The 14,461-nt window shown below is 56.6% G+C and overlaps 3 protein-coding genes across 3 annotated transcripts; all 3 read left to right on the forward strand.

The window, feature by feature from the left end:
- The first annotated feature begins 181 nt into the window (after window positions 1-181).
- Window positions 182-1,821, forward strand: TRAVEDRAFT_69488 (uncharacterized protein). Its single transcript, XM_008036429.1, has 5 exons — window positions 182-369; window positions 431-446; window positions 611-690; window positions 743-756; window positions 810-1,821. Exons 1-5 carry the CDS (start codon window positions 281-283, stop codon window positions 1,433-1,435), a joined length of 825 nt encoding a protein of 274 aa, XP_008034620.1. The 5' UTR covers window positions 182-280; the 3' UTR covers window positions 1,436-1,821.
- Window positions 1,822-5,406: 3,585 nt separating this feature from the next.
- Window positions 5,407-7,616, forward strand: TRAVEDRAFT_34613 (uncharacterized protein; the record flags this gene model as incomplete). The annotated part of the gene is made up of 4 exons (XM_008035487.1): window positions 5,407-5,805; window positions 5,867-7,140; window positions 7,194-7,263; window positions 7,317-7,616. The coding sequence occupies 4 exons, from the start codon at window positions 5,407-5,409 to the stop codon at window positions 7,614-7,616; spliced, it is 2,043 nt and encodes a 680-aa protein (XP_008033678.1).
- An 862-nt stretch (window positions 7,617-8,478) lies between these two features.
- TRAVEDRAFT_69490 (uncharacterized protein) lies at window positions 8,479-14,417 on the forward strand (the record flags this gene model as incomplete). Its single annotated transcript, XM_008036430.1, has 21 exons — window positions 8,479-8,682; window positions 8,752-8,946; window positions 9,003-9,082; window positions 9,137-9,244; window positions 9,297-9,438; window positions 9,491-9,579; window positions 9,633-9,757; window positions 9,819-10,561; window positions 10,621-10,853; window positions 10,914-11,111; window positions 11,167-11,204; window positions 11,861-11,961; window positions 12,030-12,224; window positions 12,278-12,354; window positions 12,406-12,507; window positions 12,563-12,704; window positions 12,765-12,853; window positions 12,908-13,029; window positions 13,082-13,818; window positions 13,873-14,111; window positions 14,167-14,417. The coding sequence occupies 21 exons, from the start codon at window positions 8,479-8,481 to the stop codon at window positions 14,339-14,341; spliced, it is 4,134 nt and encodes a 1,377-aa protein (XP_008034621.1). The 3' UTR covers window positions 14,342-14,417.
- Window positions 14,418-14,461: the final 44 nt, after the last annotated feature.

Genomic DNA, 14,461 nt, shown 5'->3' on the forward strand with positions numbered 1-14,461 from the left:
AACAAATGGCAGATGCTGTCCGGTCTAGACTCGCCGTTCTTTTTACACCCCGAGCGTCATACATAGGCACCGTGGGCGGTGCGCAGGCGGAGAAAAGATGGGTGTCGGCAAGTTCCCGGGGTCCCTGAAACGGGGATGATATATACAAAGCCCGTGTTCGCGGCGTGCTTCTCGTCGACCGTTGTCCTCCCTCCTCGCTCTTTTCATCCGCCAGGCAGTACTTAGGTGCTCTCCACAACCTCGCTCTCGCTAGACGAAGCCCCACGACACGCTCTCTACCATGCAGCTCTCGCTTCTTGTCCCCGCTGTGGCTGTTCTTGCCGGCGCTTTCGTGCGTGCCGAGACTCACACTATCCGTTTTGAGAACAAGTGCGTACTGTCTGCCTTGCTTTCTGCTTGAGATACGTTGCTGATATCGGCTCCTGTGAAGGTGTGGAAAGGGAACTGTGAGTAGATCCTTCGCACGCTTGTCGCCAGTCTTTGGTCAGGGTGGCGGAAAGGCGCTTGATTAGCTACGCGCTCTGGGGTGCAGAGACGGAGGAGGAAGATCGCCCCACGCTCAGTGTCTGTATACCCTCAAGTTCATGAGCTTACAACCACCCCTTTGTAGCCCCAGCTCATTCAGGGCGGCAAAGTCCTCTCGACTGGAGCAGATTACACCGTCAATGGTGTCTTCTCTGCTGGTATCGCGTATGTCACTTCTCTCCAGTTCCATCGGTTGCACGTATTGATTATTTTGCAGTTACCTACAGACCGGTATGTCCGTTGGTCATTTCCGTGCTATGTGACCTAACCCACGTGCCAAATAGGCGAATGCCTGTTCAACGGGGAGAACTGCTCCACCCTTGAGATGACCTTGGTCAACCCGACCGCTCCGGGCGCTGGCTCCTCCACCGACATTAGCTTGATCGCGCCCCACAAGTTCAACGTGCCGACGTCGTTCAGCTACTTCGGCGGGTGCGATGGCCAAGGCACTACCTGTGACAGCGCCACCTGCAAGACCGCGTTCTTCCAGCCGGACGACAACCAGGTCCAGGTCCAGTGCGAGAGCAACAACGTGAACCTGCTCATCACCTTCTGTGGTGACGCCACCGCCTCAACCGCCTCCACGAAGTCCTCAAGTAGTGTCTCGTCTATCGCGGTTGTTGAGACTTCCTCTGTGGCGACGCACACATCCGTCGCTACTCACGCCACGTCGAGCGCGCACGTAACCGCCACGGTTTCGAGCGTCCCCTCGCTCGTCGTTGAGTCCTCCATCGCTGCTGCCGCCTCCACCGCCGCGTCGTCCTCCGCGGCCAGCGTCCCCTCATGCAAGGCCGGATCCCGCCGTCGCCGCCGCTCTCTGTCCCCCGAGTCCGGTGCGCCCGGCGCCAAGAAGGTCCGCCGCCACCACGCCCGCAACGCAGAAGCTGCCCGTCGTGGCCCCTCCCTCTAGACGTCCCTCCCCCCTCCTCCCTCCCTGGCTGCGATACTCCCGAACCCCCACTACGTCACCATGACGCCTCTCCTTTCACCGTCCCCTCTCTAGTTCCGTGTGCTCTCGGTTTGCTGTCGGGTTTATCTATCGCTCCCAGTTCACGGCCCTCGCGTGCGAGGCTGCCCCCTCCCGCTCACGTCCTAGACATGTATCACCCACGCCGACGACCGCGATGCCCTGGCTCGGGAAGAGTCTGTTACGCACTGTACACGTACTGTACCGGCTTTCTATCCCTGGCGTCGCCCGTTAGTTGCGCACAGCTGGTCTTGTAGTTTGCATGTCTTATGAGCTGTTTTAATTATATGTAGCTTATGCTCGTAGAACGCAATCGGACTGCATTATATCAGGAGAAGACCTCAAGCGAGCATGTATTTAGGGGTGTAAAGTAGACAGCGGTGCGGGGTAGGGGAGGGTGAGGTTCGCGCGGCCAATGTTCAAGTCCGCGGCGATGATTGTCTACTGCTGTCCGCCCCAGCTGAACACAAGGTCGGACGGCGTGCCCAGGCACGGGAAGCAGTATAAGTCGTTCTACGCGTCGTACACCTTCGCACCAAAGATCGCCTTATACAATGTTGCGACCTGGCTCAAGGGCTCGTAGATGAGTGTACCCGAATCAATGACTGTCTACAGACTCGACTGCACTGTCTGCGCGCCGATGAGGAATGTGCTGATGAAGACCTGCAGAAATCCAGAGCTGCTGACGGCATGGACCTCAATTGCGCCGCTATAAGAAAAAACCGAAGACATCGTTCTTCACGGCGCCATGCGTCTTTTCCGTGTTGAAGGAGTTTTGTTGAGAATTGACGGTGGGTGGAGGCTACAGGCCCAAAGCGATGCTAGCACGTACTACCTTCTGCAGGTTCGAGATGGCGGGGAATGCAAGGCTGAGGAGGCCGTCGTCGATTCCCGGCACGGAGACCTGGGAGCCGTCGGCATAGTGATAGGAGAATTTGCTGTTCTTGTGCCAGCCGGTTGAAGACGAAGCGGGGCTGTATTTGTCCTTCAAGATGCAGTATCAGCTCGCACAATTTACGGAGAGCACCCAAAGGTCGGAAGACCCAGCTGGAGGCTGCCGTCAGCCTTTAATAAAGATTTCGTGTTATATGCAGTCAAATTACCGTCGAAGTTGATACGGCAGTTTTGCCTGAAGGTGTGATGGAGATAGCGCCCGCTGTTCGCCACCCTCGTCGGTAAGCCGCGCGACTCGGCCTGGCGTTTCTCGGGCGGCGCAGTGTAGTTGGCTGAGACAATATTGTCGCACCCCGGATGACCGCGCCAGGCGCGTTTTAACCGCAAAATAATGGTGAGAAGCTGACTGAGACCCGACGATTGTCGCTGCGTACGCGTACATCAAGATAATGTCTAGAAATGAGGGTTTCAGCGTTGCAGCGGTATTTATATTTGACCGGTGTTGTGGGCGCATGATCGTACGAATAAAACTCACCGCAGTGGTGTGCTTGCGGTTGGCAACAGGAACCTAGCTATAGACTGGGCCGTTGAAATCCATCGGTGCTTGTCAGATAATAACAAATTTAAAGGTGCTTACTTAGGATAAGCCGTAATGGATGCCATCACAGCTGTACTGGCGTCCGCAACGGGTCGAAGTGAAGGGAGAGGAGGGAGACCTACCGAATGAGGGTAGGTTTTCGCCCAGATAGGAATTAGAAGTTCCGCTCGGAGCCGTGCAACTCGTGCAGATATATAGCCCGAGGTTTGCAGCGGATCGCAGCCTCCCCCTTTCCCCTTTACTCCCCCACCATCTCGTCGCAGCTTACGGAACGCATCGACGCCATTGTGTGACCGTCGAGCAATAATTGTTTTGATTTGGAGTATATGTCAGCTATATATACCATTCCAACTCCTTACTCCCAACCCCTTTTTATCGATTACACACGTCGAATGCCGAGAGTTTTTGGACCTAAAACGCGGTACGTAGGAACGACCTGAAACTGCAAGCCAGAAGACCGTGACCGCGCGCAAGAATGGAGCCGATCGCGTCCATACCTGAGTACGATCGGTAGCCACCGACGGGAGCAAATGGTACGTGCTTGTTCACCACCACGTCCCGCGAACTCACAGACGCACCTCCCACGGACAATCAGGGTCGCACACCCACAGATAGAAGCAGGAAGTGGCAGGAGGCGATGTCGAGGACAATCAGGCTAGCAGCCGCGAAGCGCCTGTGGGTGATGGCAAATAGGCGACAACAGAGAGTTCAACATGCGGCGCCCTCGAGGCAGCAAGCTCTGAACCAAGTTCATATTCCCTCCTCCGCTGTGTGACCTCACTCCCTCCGCGCATATTCCTTTCTAATAGCCCTCTGGATACCTTATCGCCCCTCTTGTTCTCCCTGTATCTTACCTCAGCCGCTCGTGCTCCCGTTCTCGTGCCATAGCCTACCGGCTTGCATTCAGTTCTACCACTCCACGACCTGCCGCCACTATGTCTGCTGTGGGAGGATCCCAGAGCAATCTGCATACGCTCATGATGCGGTCCAACACGCCCGGTGCGCCTCATGTTTCCTGCACTCGATTCCCTGCCCTGGTCATTAATCGCCGAGATAATCACAGCGCCCGACGAGAAAGGTACTGTGCCTCTCCCCCCAAGTCGACACGTATCGTCTGACGCGGTCCCCTTCAAACAGTGTTATTGTATCTCCAGAGTATGGAGAGCACTCCCCCCGAAAACGACGGCAGTAGCAGTGTCGGATCACAGGGCATGCGTTCCCCTCGCGCGAAAAGTAAGGCTGCCAGTAGTGTCCGCCGCATGGAGGAGTTCGCGGATGGAGAGAATGGCGATGACATCAGGTCAGACGTCCAGGAAAACGCTTCCGAGCTTGCGCGCACGATCCCCATTCACACCACTGGAATTGTGAGTACACCCCGTCTCGAAGTGTCCGGTTCCTCGTGCCTCATGAATGTCAGCCGGAACACGAGCCTGGCCCCGATGACCCTCCCGGCCCCCATTTTGAATCGTATGGCTCGTCGTTTGGCAATTTCGGACCTCTCCCTCGCGAGAGTTACAATGGGAACAAACAGTGGAATGCGGTGGTACGCTTCCGATGTGTTGGTCCGCTGCCATGTGTTGAACGGAAGCCGTTGCTAGGGCTCTCCATTGAAAGCTGCGGGCGTGCCGCTTCCCGAAACGGTGCTAGCTTCACCTACTAGCAGTCACCCCAACCCGTTCCAGGTAAGCAGGTTGTGTCGGAGGCTGTCGGGATTGCGTCTCACGTGCAAGCAGCAATTTGGTATGGCCCCCGCTGCTACGACTGGAATAGCCGGTACATCATATGCCGGTGCGCCCAGTGGCGTCGGTTCGCGCAGTCGATCCAAGGTGTCGCAGAAACCTCCCTCTGTCGCTCAGAATGGTGTATGTGGTGTGTTCGCTTGCCGTGATCGTGGTTACTTATCATGTGATGCAGCTGCTGTCCCCGAAGTCTGCCTCTCGTGCATTATCTCCCACTCGTACGGCCACGGCCGCTGGCGCGGAGAGGCCTTTGTCGCCTAGGACCATTGCGTCCCAGAACCAGTCTGTCAAGTCCCGCAACACCCAGAAGACCCAACGAACCGCATATCCACCACTACCCGAGTCGATGGTCGATGATGGCCAGCGAACGCAGAAGGCGTACTCCATCGCACCCTCGGAGTCTGCTTCACAGGCAGGCTCCCGTCGTGTGAGACAGCAACAGCAGCTGCAACAACAGCAAGCCGAGATGTCGCAGAAGTCCGCGAAGTCTGTGAAGAGCACCACTGAGGTCAACGGCCGTGCCCCCACCGAAGTCAATGGACGTGCTCCCACAGAAGCGCCTGCTTACGCGAAGTCCCAGAGTGCCGGTATGTTTGTGCAGAGACTAGGTTGGTAAATTATTCACGAATAATATTGCAGCCCGTTCCCAAGCACCTATGTCTCCTCGGAGTCAGGCGACACGCATGCCTCGTGAACGCAGTGAGCGCAGCGTAGCTGCCACTGAAGCGCTGCGCTCGGCACCTCCCATGTCCCCTGCGCGCTCCAGACACCCGGCCAACGACCCCGACACTACTCCAACGCCTTCGCGCCCAGCTTCTCCTGTGGAACAATTGAGCGCGGAAGAACAACGTCTGGTACAGGATCTTCTTACCAGGCCTTCGCGGACGCGGACGTCATATGCGCCTTCGGCCATGGCACCCTCCATGCTGGAGCCTGAGGTCCAGAACTCCCATTTCCACGACATGGAGTTGTGTCAACTCCTTCACGCCCTAGATCAACCCATGGGTGAGCCGGTGAAGAAGGCCGTGCGCAAGGCGGTCAGGGCCCGGGTCAAGAAACTCGGCATGAAGTACGACAACGAGGTAAGTGTTTGTTCGTGCTTCGGAAATAACAGCCATATATATGAATTCCGTGCGCATCCAGTCTATCAAGGCTTACCGCAAGTCGTACCACGATCATGACCCCGGTGTTCATCTCGCGGCTGCTCTGTCGTCCATGTCAAAGTCTCGAGGCGGGACACAACTGGGCAACAACCAGGAGCCTCCGGAATGGGCGAAGGAGCTGATCCAGGGATTCCTTCGCATGAACAACCGCATGGAGGACCTCGCTCCTAAGATCGAGAAGAGTCTACGAACCTCTCGAGGCGGCTCGTATCTCACTGACGGTCAAGGAGGGTATCTCCCTCAGGAGCACCCCCATCACCATCATCACTACCCCAGCTCAGAGATGAATGGCTACCCCCAGACCATGACTCCCACAATCGATGTGCGTCAACACCCAACGGGCGACGAGTCCATGTACCAGACACAGGAGACCGAGTTGATGAGGGAGTCGACGCATCTGCACACCCTGCCCGGGTCGATGCACCACCACGATGGGTCAATGCACGGTGCCATCCGCGAGGAGGACGGGTACGAGGACGAGGAAGATCACCCTTACGCGACAACGGACGGCGAAGGGCGCGGTCTGGAGAGCGAGTACGCCGCTCAGGACCGCGAGAACTCTCCCGGCCAAGAGTACCTCGAGCAGGAGCTGTACAAGCTGCGCGTCAAGCCGAACAACGGCGCTCAGTCCGTCGCTACGCACAAGACCTGGGAGCTCGCTAGGGACGACGGAGAGGACTACGAAGAGGGCGACGCACAGGCTGCCATCACGGAGTCCGGTCTCCCCGAGATCCCTGACGGCCACACTGGCGGGTACACGGATCGTCGCGCAGCCTCGCCGCCCCTGCCGCCCATCCCGCAGGACGTACGGGGCGACATGATGGACCACGGGCAGGTCTGGCACCAGGCCGAGTACAGCAACGAGCCGCGCATGCTCCCGCCGTGGCAGCGCATCCACCAGCGCCTACTGAGCTGGGCGATCGTGTGGCCGATGAGCGAGCTCGACAACGCGGTCAACAGCTGCAACCGCGGCATGCAGGTGGACGAGATCGCGCTGAGCATCTGGTCGACGCAGACCTACAAGCGCTATGTGCGGGCGAAGATGACGGACAGCCCGCCGGGCCGCGTCGACCGTCTGTTCGTGCCGCCGAACATGGCGGACGCGATCAGCACCGCCGTGTACAACGGAAGGCATGGAGACGCGTGCGGGATGCTCCGGGAGCTGTGGGCGCCGTTTGGGCTGGAGGGTATCCCGAGGCTGCTCATCGTCCTCGCGAAGCATCGGAACGACGACAACCACTGGGTGGTTCATCGGTACGTTTGGCCACACTGGTCCATCCTCGCAATGACTGATCGGGATGTTGTAGATTCTCCCTCCCCGATGGCTCTTTGACGACTTACGACACATACCCGGAACGATGCCTACCGGATGGTCGCGTGAGTAACTTGCCAATATTTTATTCTCATGATGCTAACGCGTACGCCTGTAGCCTCTGGGCTGGTGGTTCGCCATCCGCATCGCTTGGCCCGACGCCATATACCCCAGCCCCGACCACCTCATGCAGAAGATGGTCCGCCTTCACCGGCCTCTCCAGCTCCCGATCGACAACTCGGTCGCCGCGGCGGGCATCTGGCGCAACCTGCTCATGGGCTCGCGGGCCGAGCGCAGCCTCGACCTGGAGAGGCTGCGGGACCTCATCAGCACGGAGGTGAAGAACCTGCGCCAGCGGAAGATCATGGGCAAGCTGTCGATCGGCGCGCCGCGGCCGAACTGGGAGGATATGAACTGAACTCTGTACGATCTGTTTACATGACTGCTTACGAGGTTGACGCGCGGATGGCGGAGACGAAGACGAAGACGTTTCGGAGGCTTGTGCTTGTGTGCTTGTGCTGTGTTATCCCCCTTGTCCCGCCCTTTGGTTTCTTTACGACACCGTTACAACACCTGGACACGATGTCGCCGGGCGGCGCGCGCGTGTACACCATCTGTATATCAGCGCGCGCACGCCCTTGGACTGCCAACGGCTCGGTTGTTCCGCATTTTCTTTATTAAACTTCCCTTCACACGTACCTCACCCCTTCGCGCCGTGTTGCTTCATCTCTGCGACGTTGCTTTCTTCCCGAACGAACTCTGAATACGTAGTGCTTGTAGAGACCGCCTTGATTGAGCTTTTCCTTTGGATGTACGAGTTGTCGTTTAGATACGGACTGGAGAGAATGCAAAGCTACTGGCCCCGAGGTACCCGAAAGCGTACACGCCTTGGTTCTTTGGATATGAAGGTACGTTCATACCTTGTTGGGGCGTTCGGTTGATCTTCGTGAGGATTTCAGATCCGTACACTGTATCGTATCGACACGGCAGACAAAGGTCAAAACTGACATGCCACTACAGCCATGCGATAGTCAAAACCGGCGTCAAACTATCGCATCCTTTCCGCCCTTTTTTCAGACTATCACATCCTTTTCAGCCTTTTGGTCAGGCTATACCCCGACTATAGCACCTAGGGGCTTCCGCACCTTGCCTGCCGTGCGCGAGTACTTCCGAACACCGTCGAGCCACCCCTGCGCCGCGTTCTCTCTCACAACCTCCATCTCGCACCAGAAGTCCACAACAGCACTCCTTGCGACACGTTTAGCCTCCACCTGATCATCATGCCTCCCAGAAAGAAGGGAAGAAAGAACACGGCCCTCACCACGGCGAAGACTACTGCTTCTGGTGGTGCCCCCAGTGTCAGTGCAGCTCCTGCAGAAGCACCACCGCCGGTCCTCGCACCAGCACCTGCTCGTCGGAACTTGCGGGGGCGACGGGGTGGCCTGGAGAATATGCCCAACATGCCCCTGGATATCTTGGTAGAGGTAACGTCCCCCGCCCTCCGAAACGCCTCGAAGTCGAGGACACTCACAACCGCTCACTTTGCGCGATAGATATTCGCCTATATGCACCCGCGGGACCTGCTCAACCTGGCGCGCACGTCCAAGAGCTTTCGCGCGTTCCTGATGAGCCGTGACTCCGCGCCGTTCTGGAAGGCCGCGCGCAGGCAGGTCGAAAGTCTGCCGGACTGCCCGCCCTTCCTGAGCGAACCACAGTATGCAAACCTGCTGTTCTTCCCCTACTGTCATGTGAGTGGCATGCGCTCAGCGCGCATGCAAGACGCCGTGTACTGACTTTAACATAGATATGCCTGAAGCCGAATGTCAAGACCGTAATATGGGAAGTCTGCGCTCGCTTCTGTTTCCCTGGGTGCAGAGAAACGGTGTACGTTGATATTCATGCATGCCAATATCGTGAGGCTCATGTGGCGCTCCTCAGGTTTCAAGGAGAGCAAGCGGTAGACGACGCGAAGGATTTCGTGCAGCTCGTACAGGAGGAAACCGACGTGTCCGAGTTCAAGGTCACCATTGTTGCTATGCGGCGGATGTGGGTTATCGCGCTGCATCTTCTTGTATCGCGTTGCTCACATGTACAACAGGAAGAACTCATTCTCCGAGACGGACCATGTCTACCTTCCTGAGATACAGAAACTCGAGGCGACGTGGGAGGCTCTCACAGATGATGCGGCGAGGATTCACTTCGCCCTGGAGCATGTTGCCGCGCACAAGCTGAGGATTTCGGTGAGTCGTCGTATCATTAGCCCAGACGTTCGATTATGACACTCTCATACAGGTGATGGACGCCGTGAGGGATTGGAAAGCCGCAGAATTGAGCAACCGGTCCAAAGAACTGGACATCATCAGGGAAGCTCGGTTTGAGAGGTACGTAATGCGTTTGTATTGCTCACGTATGCGCGTGCCTCATAGAAGTACAGCATTAAAGTCCGGCTGCGACAAGAAGGCTGGGAAGATGAACTGAATCGCATGGCCAACTCAGGCTCCATGCACGAGCTAAAGCACCACAAAGCCGTACGCAAGCCCCATAAACTCACTGACGCCGGTCCGTCCCTCTTTCGTAGTAAACATACCGGCGAGACAAGCGATACTAACGGTACTGGCAGTTTGGCAGTCAATTCGACAGGATGTCATAGCCCAGATGGAAAGCGTGCGGGAAGCGCGTCTCGAGAAAGAATGGCTCGAGAGCTATTTCAAACGGCTTGGCTATCTCAACGACGTCGTCTCTGCCCACGAGGCCTCCCTTGGGATCCGTACGGCGATGACGGAGATTCAGGCGTGCTTCCTAGACCTGGCGCAACGATCTCCATTCAAAGAGCTTATCGACGCACCTTCAAGCAAGAAGATCACCAAGAAAGATTTCAAACAGCTGCGGGATATGATCCCGGCCCTCAAGGCCGCATGGTTCGCCGAGCGCGAGCAAGAGTTTCTGCAAAAGGCGCAGCAGGTGATTCCTATCGGCAGTGACGTCTCCCTCCTCATGCTGGCCATCCTCACGTTCGAATGTCGCATGTGTCATCGTGAGGATCTCAGATGGCCCAATATTCTCGCGCACTCGTGCGCTAGGACTACGGCTATGCACTTCAATGGGAGGGAGCCATGGAGCAAGGCGATCGTCCGTTTTTGCACTTGGAATAGGCATCGGCCCCCGTGGCAAGCCGCGGAAGACCTGTTCTCTGCCAGCGTTTGGCATGTGGAGGTAGCACGCTCTGTTATTACTGCATGCGAGTTATTCCCGGACGTGGCCACGCACGGGGAAATGGACCGATTCGAGGCGCGACTTGTCTGTATGGATTGTCCGCCGGATCCCGAGCTTCTCTGCAAGCACACCTTCACTTGGAGGGGGGCGGTACGTAGCTCTCCGAGTCTGGACTGGATGGTCAATATTTGCTTACGCCCCCACAACAGGTCGCGCACAAACGACCTCCCGACATCAATCTAGGGAACTCGCCGCGATGCGAAGGATCCTCGGGAGAGAGCAAGTGGAAGCTGCTCGACACTGCGCTCATGCTCCGTGTCTGGGACGTTGAATTTAACCAACCGGACCCGCCCGACGTTGAGCCTGAGTTGGGAAATACGAGGTTCTGCTGCGCTCATTGCGAGTTCTATTGCTGCGACGGCATAGTCCAACACTGTCGGAGGTAAGTGTGCGGTGTATAAAAACTCACTGGCCGCCGCTAACACCACTCCTGCAACCACAGCAAGCACAAGATCCCTGTTGCGGAATTCGAGAAGGACTACTACGTCCACCCCGACTCATGGTATCCCGAGCCGAGCGTTACCCTGTTTCCTGAGAACCTCGAACATAGAGCTTCTCACGCCGCTACTGCTGTGGAGGACGGGCAGGGTCTCTACGCGCCGGCGTCCGTGTTTGAACCGGATGGCTCTTCACTATCTCAGTTGGTGTTCGCAGCCGAAGTTTCGTGTAGTCATTGACCGTCATCATTGGCGTAGCATCCTAGAACCTGGTCATCTGTCCAGCACTGGCAGCAGTATGTATAGTAGCAGAAGTCATCATTGTGTCCGGATTGTTTCCGTCTTTGGATGTACGAGTTTCTGGATAGATGCGAACTGAAGTGAGTGCACGTTGGTTCTGAGCTTCCTGGGTATGCACATATTACGGCAGTCAGATCTCGGCCTAGAAGCTAGAAGGGAGTGAGTGCAAGGGGGTACCTACAAGTAGAGGTTATTTGCAGCAGGTTTGTACCAGCTCAGGTGGTGCCGGCGCTTGTATTACATGGAGCCATCGCGTGGGCCTCTCGCACTGTGAACAGGCTGAAATCTACAGGATCTGGTATTGCTCCACTCGCAATATTGAACTTCCAACGGGCGCACCCCCACTGCAAATAACGTCTAGTTGAATGCTTGGTCAAATCCGAAGACGAGTTGATGTGCTTATAACCTTAATTTGAGTGCTCGTAGCGCAGATCCCGGATCTGAGATCTGCGATCTAAGTGACTATTAGGGAAGGGAAGACCCCGGGCGTTGAGCGCTGAGCCACCCCGCGTTCTCTCTTCCCAACCTCCATCTCGTACCAACTCAAGCACACCTTACGGCGCGTAAGGTGTCTACCTAGCCGCCATGCCTCCGAGGAAGAGGGCAAGAAAGGACAGTGCACCCGCCACTGACGTGCCCGATGCTGCCACAGCAACATTCCCGGCGGACCGCCCACCTCCTCGTCGCAACCTCCGCGGACGGCGCGGCGGCTTGAAGGATATGCCCAATATGCCTCTGGATATCTTGATAGAGGTAACGTTGCGCCGCTCAGATACATCGCTGCTTTGGAGAGCTAACGGACGCTTGCATTCGCGCGTCAGATATTCACCTGCATGCATCCGCGCGACCTGCTCAACCTAGCGCGCACGTCCAAGACATTTCGCGCGTTTTTGACGAGCCGTAACTCCGCGCCCTTTTGGAAGGCAGCGCGCGAGCAAGTCGAGGGGCTACCGAGCTGTCCACCATTCCTGAGCGAACCGCAGTATGCAAACCTGCTCTTCTTCCCGTACTGTCATGTGAGTAGCTTGTGATTGTTCAAAGCGCAAGGCGCGCGTTAATTTTCGAGCAGAGCTGCTTGAAGCCGAACGTCAAGACCATCATATGGGAGGTTTATGCGCGGTACTGTCCAGGATGCAGGGACAAGCTGTATGTTTTCCTACACACATGATTACGCTGGTCTCACATTGTGCCACCCAGGTTTCAGAAAAGAGCATATGACGCGACGGACTTCAACCACCTCGTGCGAGCGGAGACGGAAGTGCGCAACTTCGCAGTCAGCACGGCTCTTATTCCACGCTCGTGAGTCGATATGCCGCACCTTCTTCCTATGTTGCATTGCTCAACTGAAGACTAGCAAGAATTCTTACCACGATACACCGTTTGTGTACCTTCCTCACTTCGAAGAAGCTTTGGCGAAGTGGAAGACTCTCAAAAACAAAGCGGAGAAGGTTCAGTTCGCCCAGGGGCGCGTGGCCGCGCGCAACCAGAGGAGCCTGGTAAAGTCTTGTAATACGGCGCGGATAGGTCGACCAATCGTTTATGATGCTTCCCAACAGCCGATTCAAGCTCTGAAAGCCTGGCAGGCGACAGAATCGAACAACAGGACTGAAGAACTAGAGAACATCAGGAAGGCTCGATATGAAAGGTAAGTAGCGTATTTGCGCTAGTCGTTCATACGCGCGTCTTATGCGATGTGCAGCATTGTAGCCCGGTTACGACAAGAAGGCTGGGCAGATGAGCTCGACCGGATGACCACTTACTCCCTGTATCAGCTCAAAGAAAACAAAGCTGTACGCAAGTCCCAGAAGCTCTCTAACACCAGTATGTCGACCTCTCTCACTGGAGATACCAGTGATATCGACCACACATGTAGCTTGGCAGTCCATCCGACAGGAAGTCATATCTCACATGGAAGGGGTGCGAGCGGCACGCCTCGACAAGGAACGATTCGGGGAATTTAGCAAGCGACTCGTCTATCTTGGTCACGTTGCTGCCGCCTATGAGGCTTCGCTCGGGCGCCGGACATCGACAACGGAGTTCCAGGCCTCCTTTCTAGATCTGGCGAAGCTACCTCCGTTCCAAGAGCTGGTCGACGCACCCTCAAGCCCCGAGATCACCCAGGCCGATTTCGAACGACTGCAGGATACGATCCCGGCCGTCAAGGCTGCGTGGTTCACAGAGCGCGAACAGGAGTTTTTGAAGAAAGCTCTGGAGGTTCTTCCTCATGGGGAAGGCGCCCCTCAACCGAATCTATCACTGGCCATCCTCACGTTCAAGTGTGACAACTGTCACCGTGGGGATCTCAAGTGGCCTAACATCCTCGCACACTCGTGTGCTAGGAGTGTGGGATACCGGCAAGATTCATGGGGCCAGGCAACGGTGGAGCTCTGCATATGGCAGGGAAAGCGACCGCCGTGGACAGCGACGGACGACATGTTCTCTGCGAACGTCCATGTAGAGGTAGCGCGCTCCGTTGTTGCTGCGTGTGGGTTTGATCCAGACGTGACGACACACGAGGAGATGGACAAAAGCGAAGCCAGACTAGTATGTATGGCTTGTCCGCCAAATACCGAGGTTATCAGCAAGGAGACCTTCGATTGGAGGGGGGCGGTATGTGCTTTTTTTGTGCTGGGCACGGCGTCTGCTGAAGTGGCTCCACCACAGGTCGCACATGGCCGGCCCTCCGGAGGCATGTTTGGGACTGTACGCCAGTGCAGAGGAGTCCCAGGGCAGAGCACGTGGAAGCTACTCGACGCGGCACTTACAGCCCGGGTCCAAAAGGTTGAGTGCAACGACCAGACTCTGCTCTCCCTCGGGCCGTTGTTTGATGAGGAGAAGCTCTGTTGCGCTCATTGCGAGTTCCACTGCCACGACAGCGCCGCCATGGCTGAACACTGCGAGAGGTAAGTGCGCCGTGCACCAAAATTATGTGATCGCTGACGCCGCCTCTGACTGCAGTCGCCACAACATCAATGGCCCGCAACCCGAGCTGGATTACTACGAACACCCCGACTCGAGGCCTCCTGAGCGAAGCATCACCCTCTATCCCGAGAACCTAAAGCGCGGCGCGTCCCGCGCGGCTACTGCTGTGGAGTACGGGTATGGTCTCTATGCGCCGTCCGTATTCGAATGACGAACCTACGCCGTCTTGGGCTTCTCTTTACTACACTATTAATCATTACGACTTCCTTGATATATGTAGCACAAGTACCAGAACATGATAGTCTATCCGGTATCAATAATATCACAACTT

The sequence above is a fragment of the Trametes versicolor genome, assembly GCF_000271585.1.
Source record: "Trametes versicolor FP-101664 SS1 unplaced genomic scaffold TRAVEscaffold_2, whole genome shotgun sequence".
NCBI lineage: Eukaryota > Fungi > Basidiomycota > Agaricomycetes > Polyporales > Polyporaceae > Trametes > Trametes versicolor.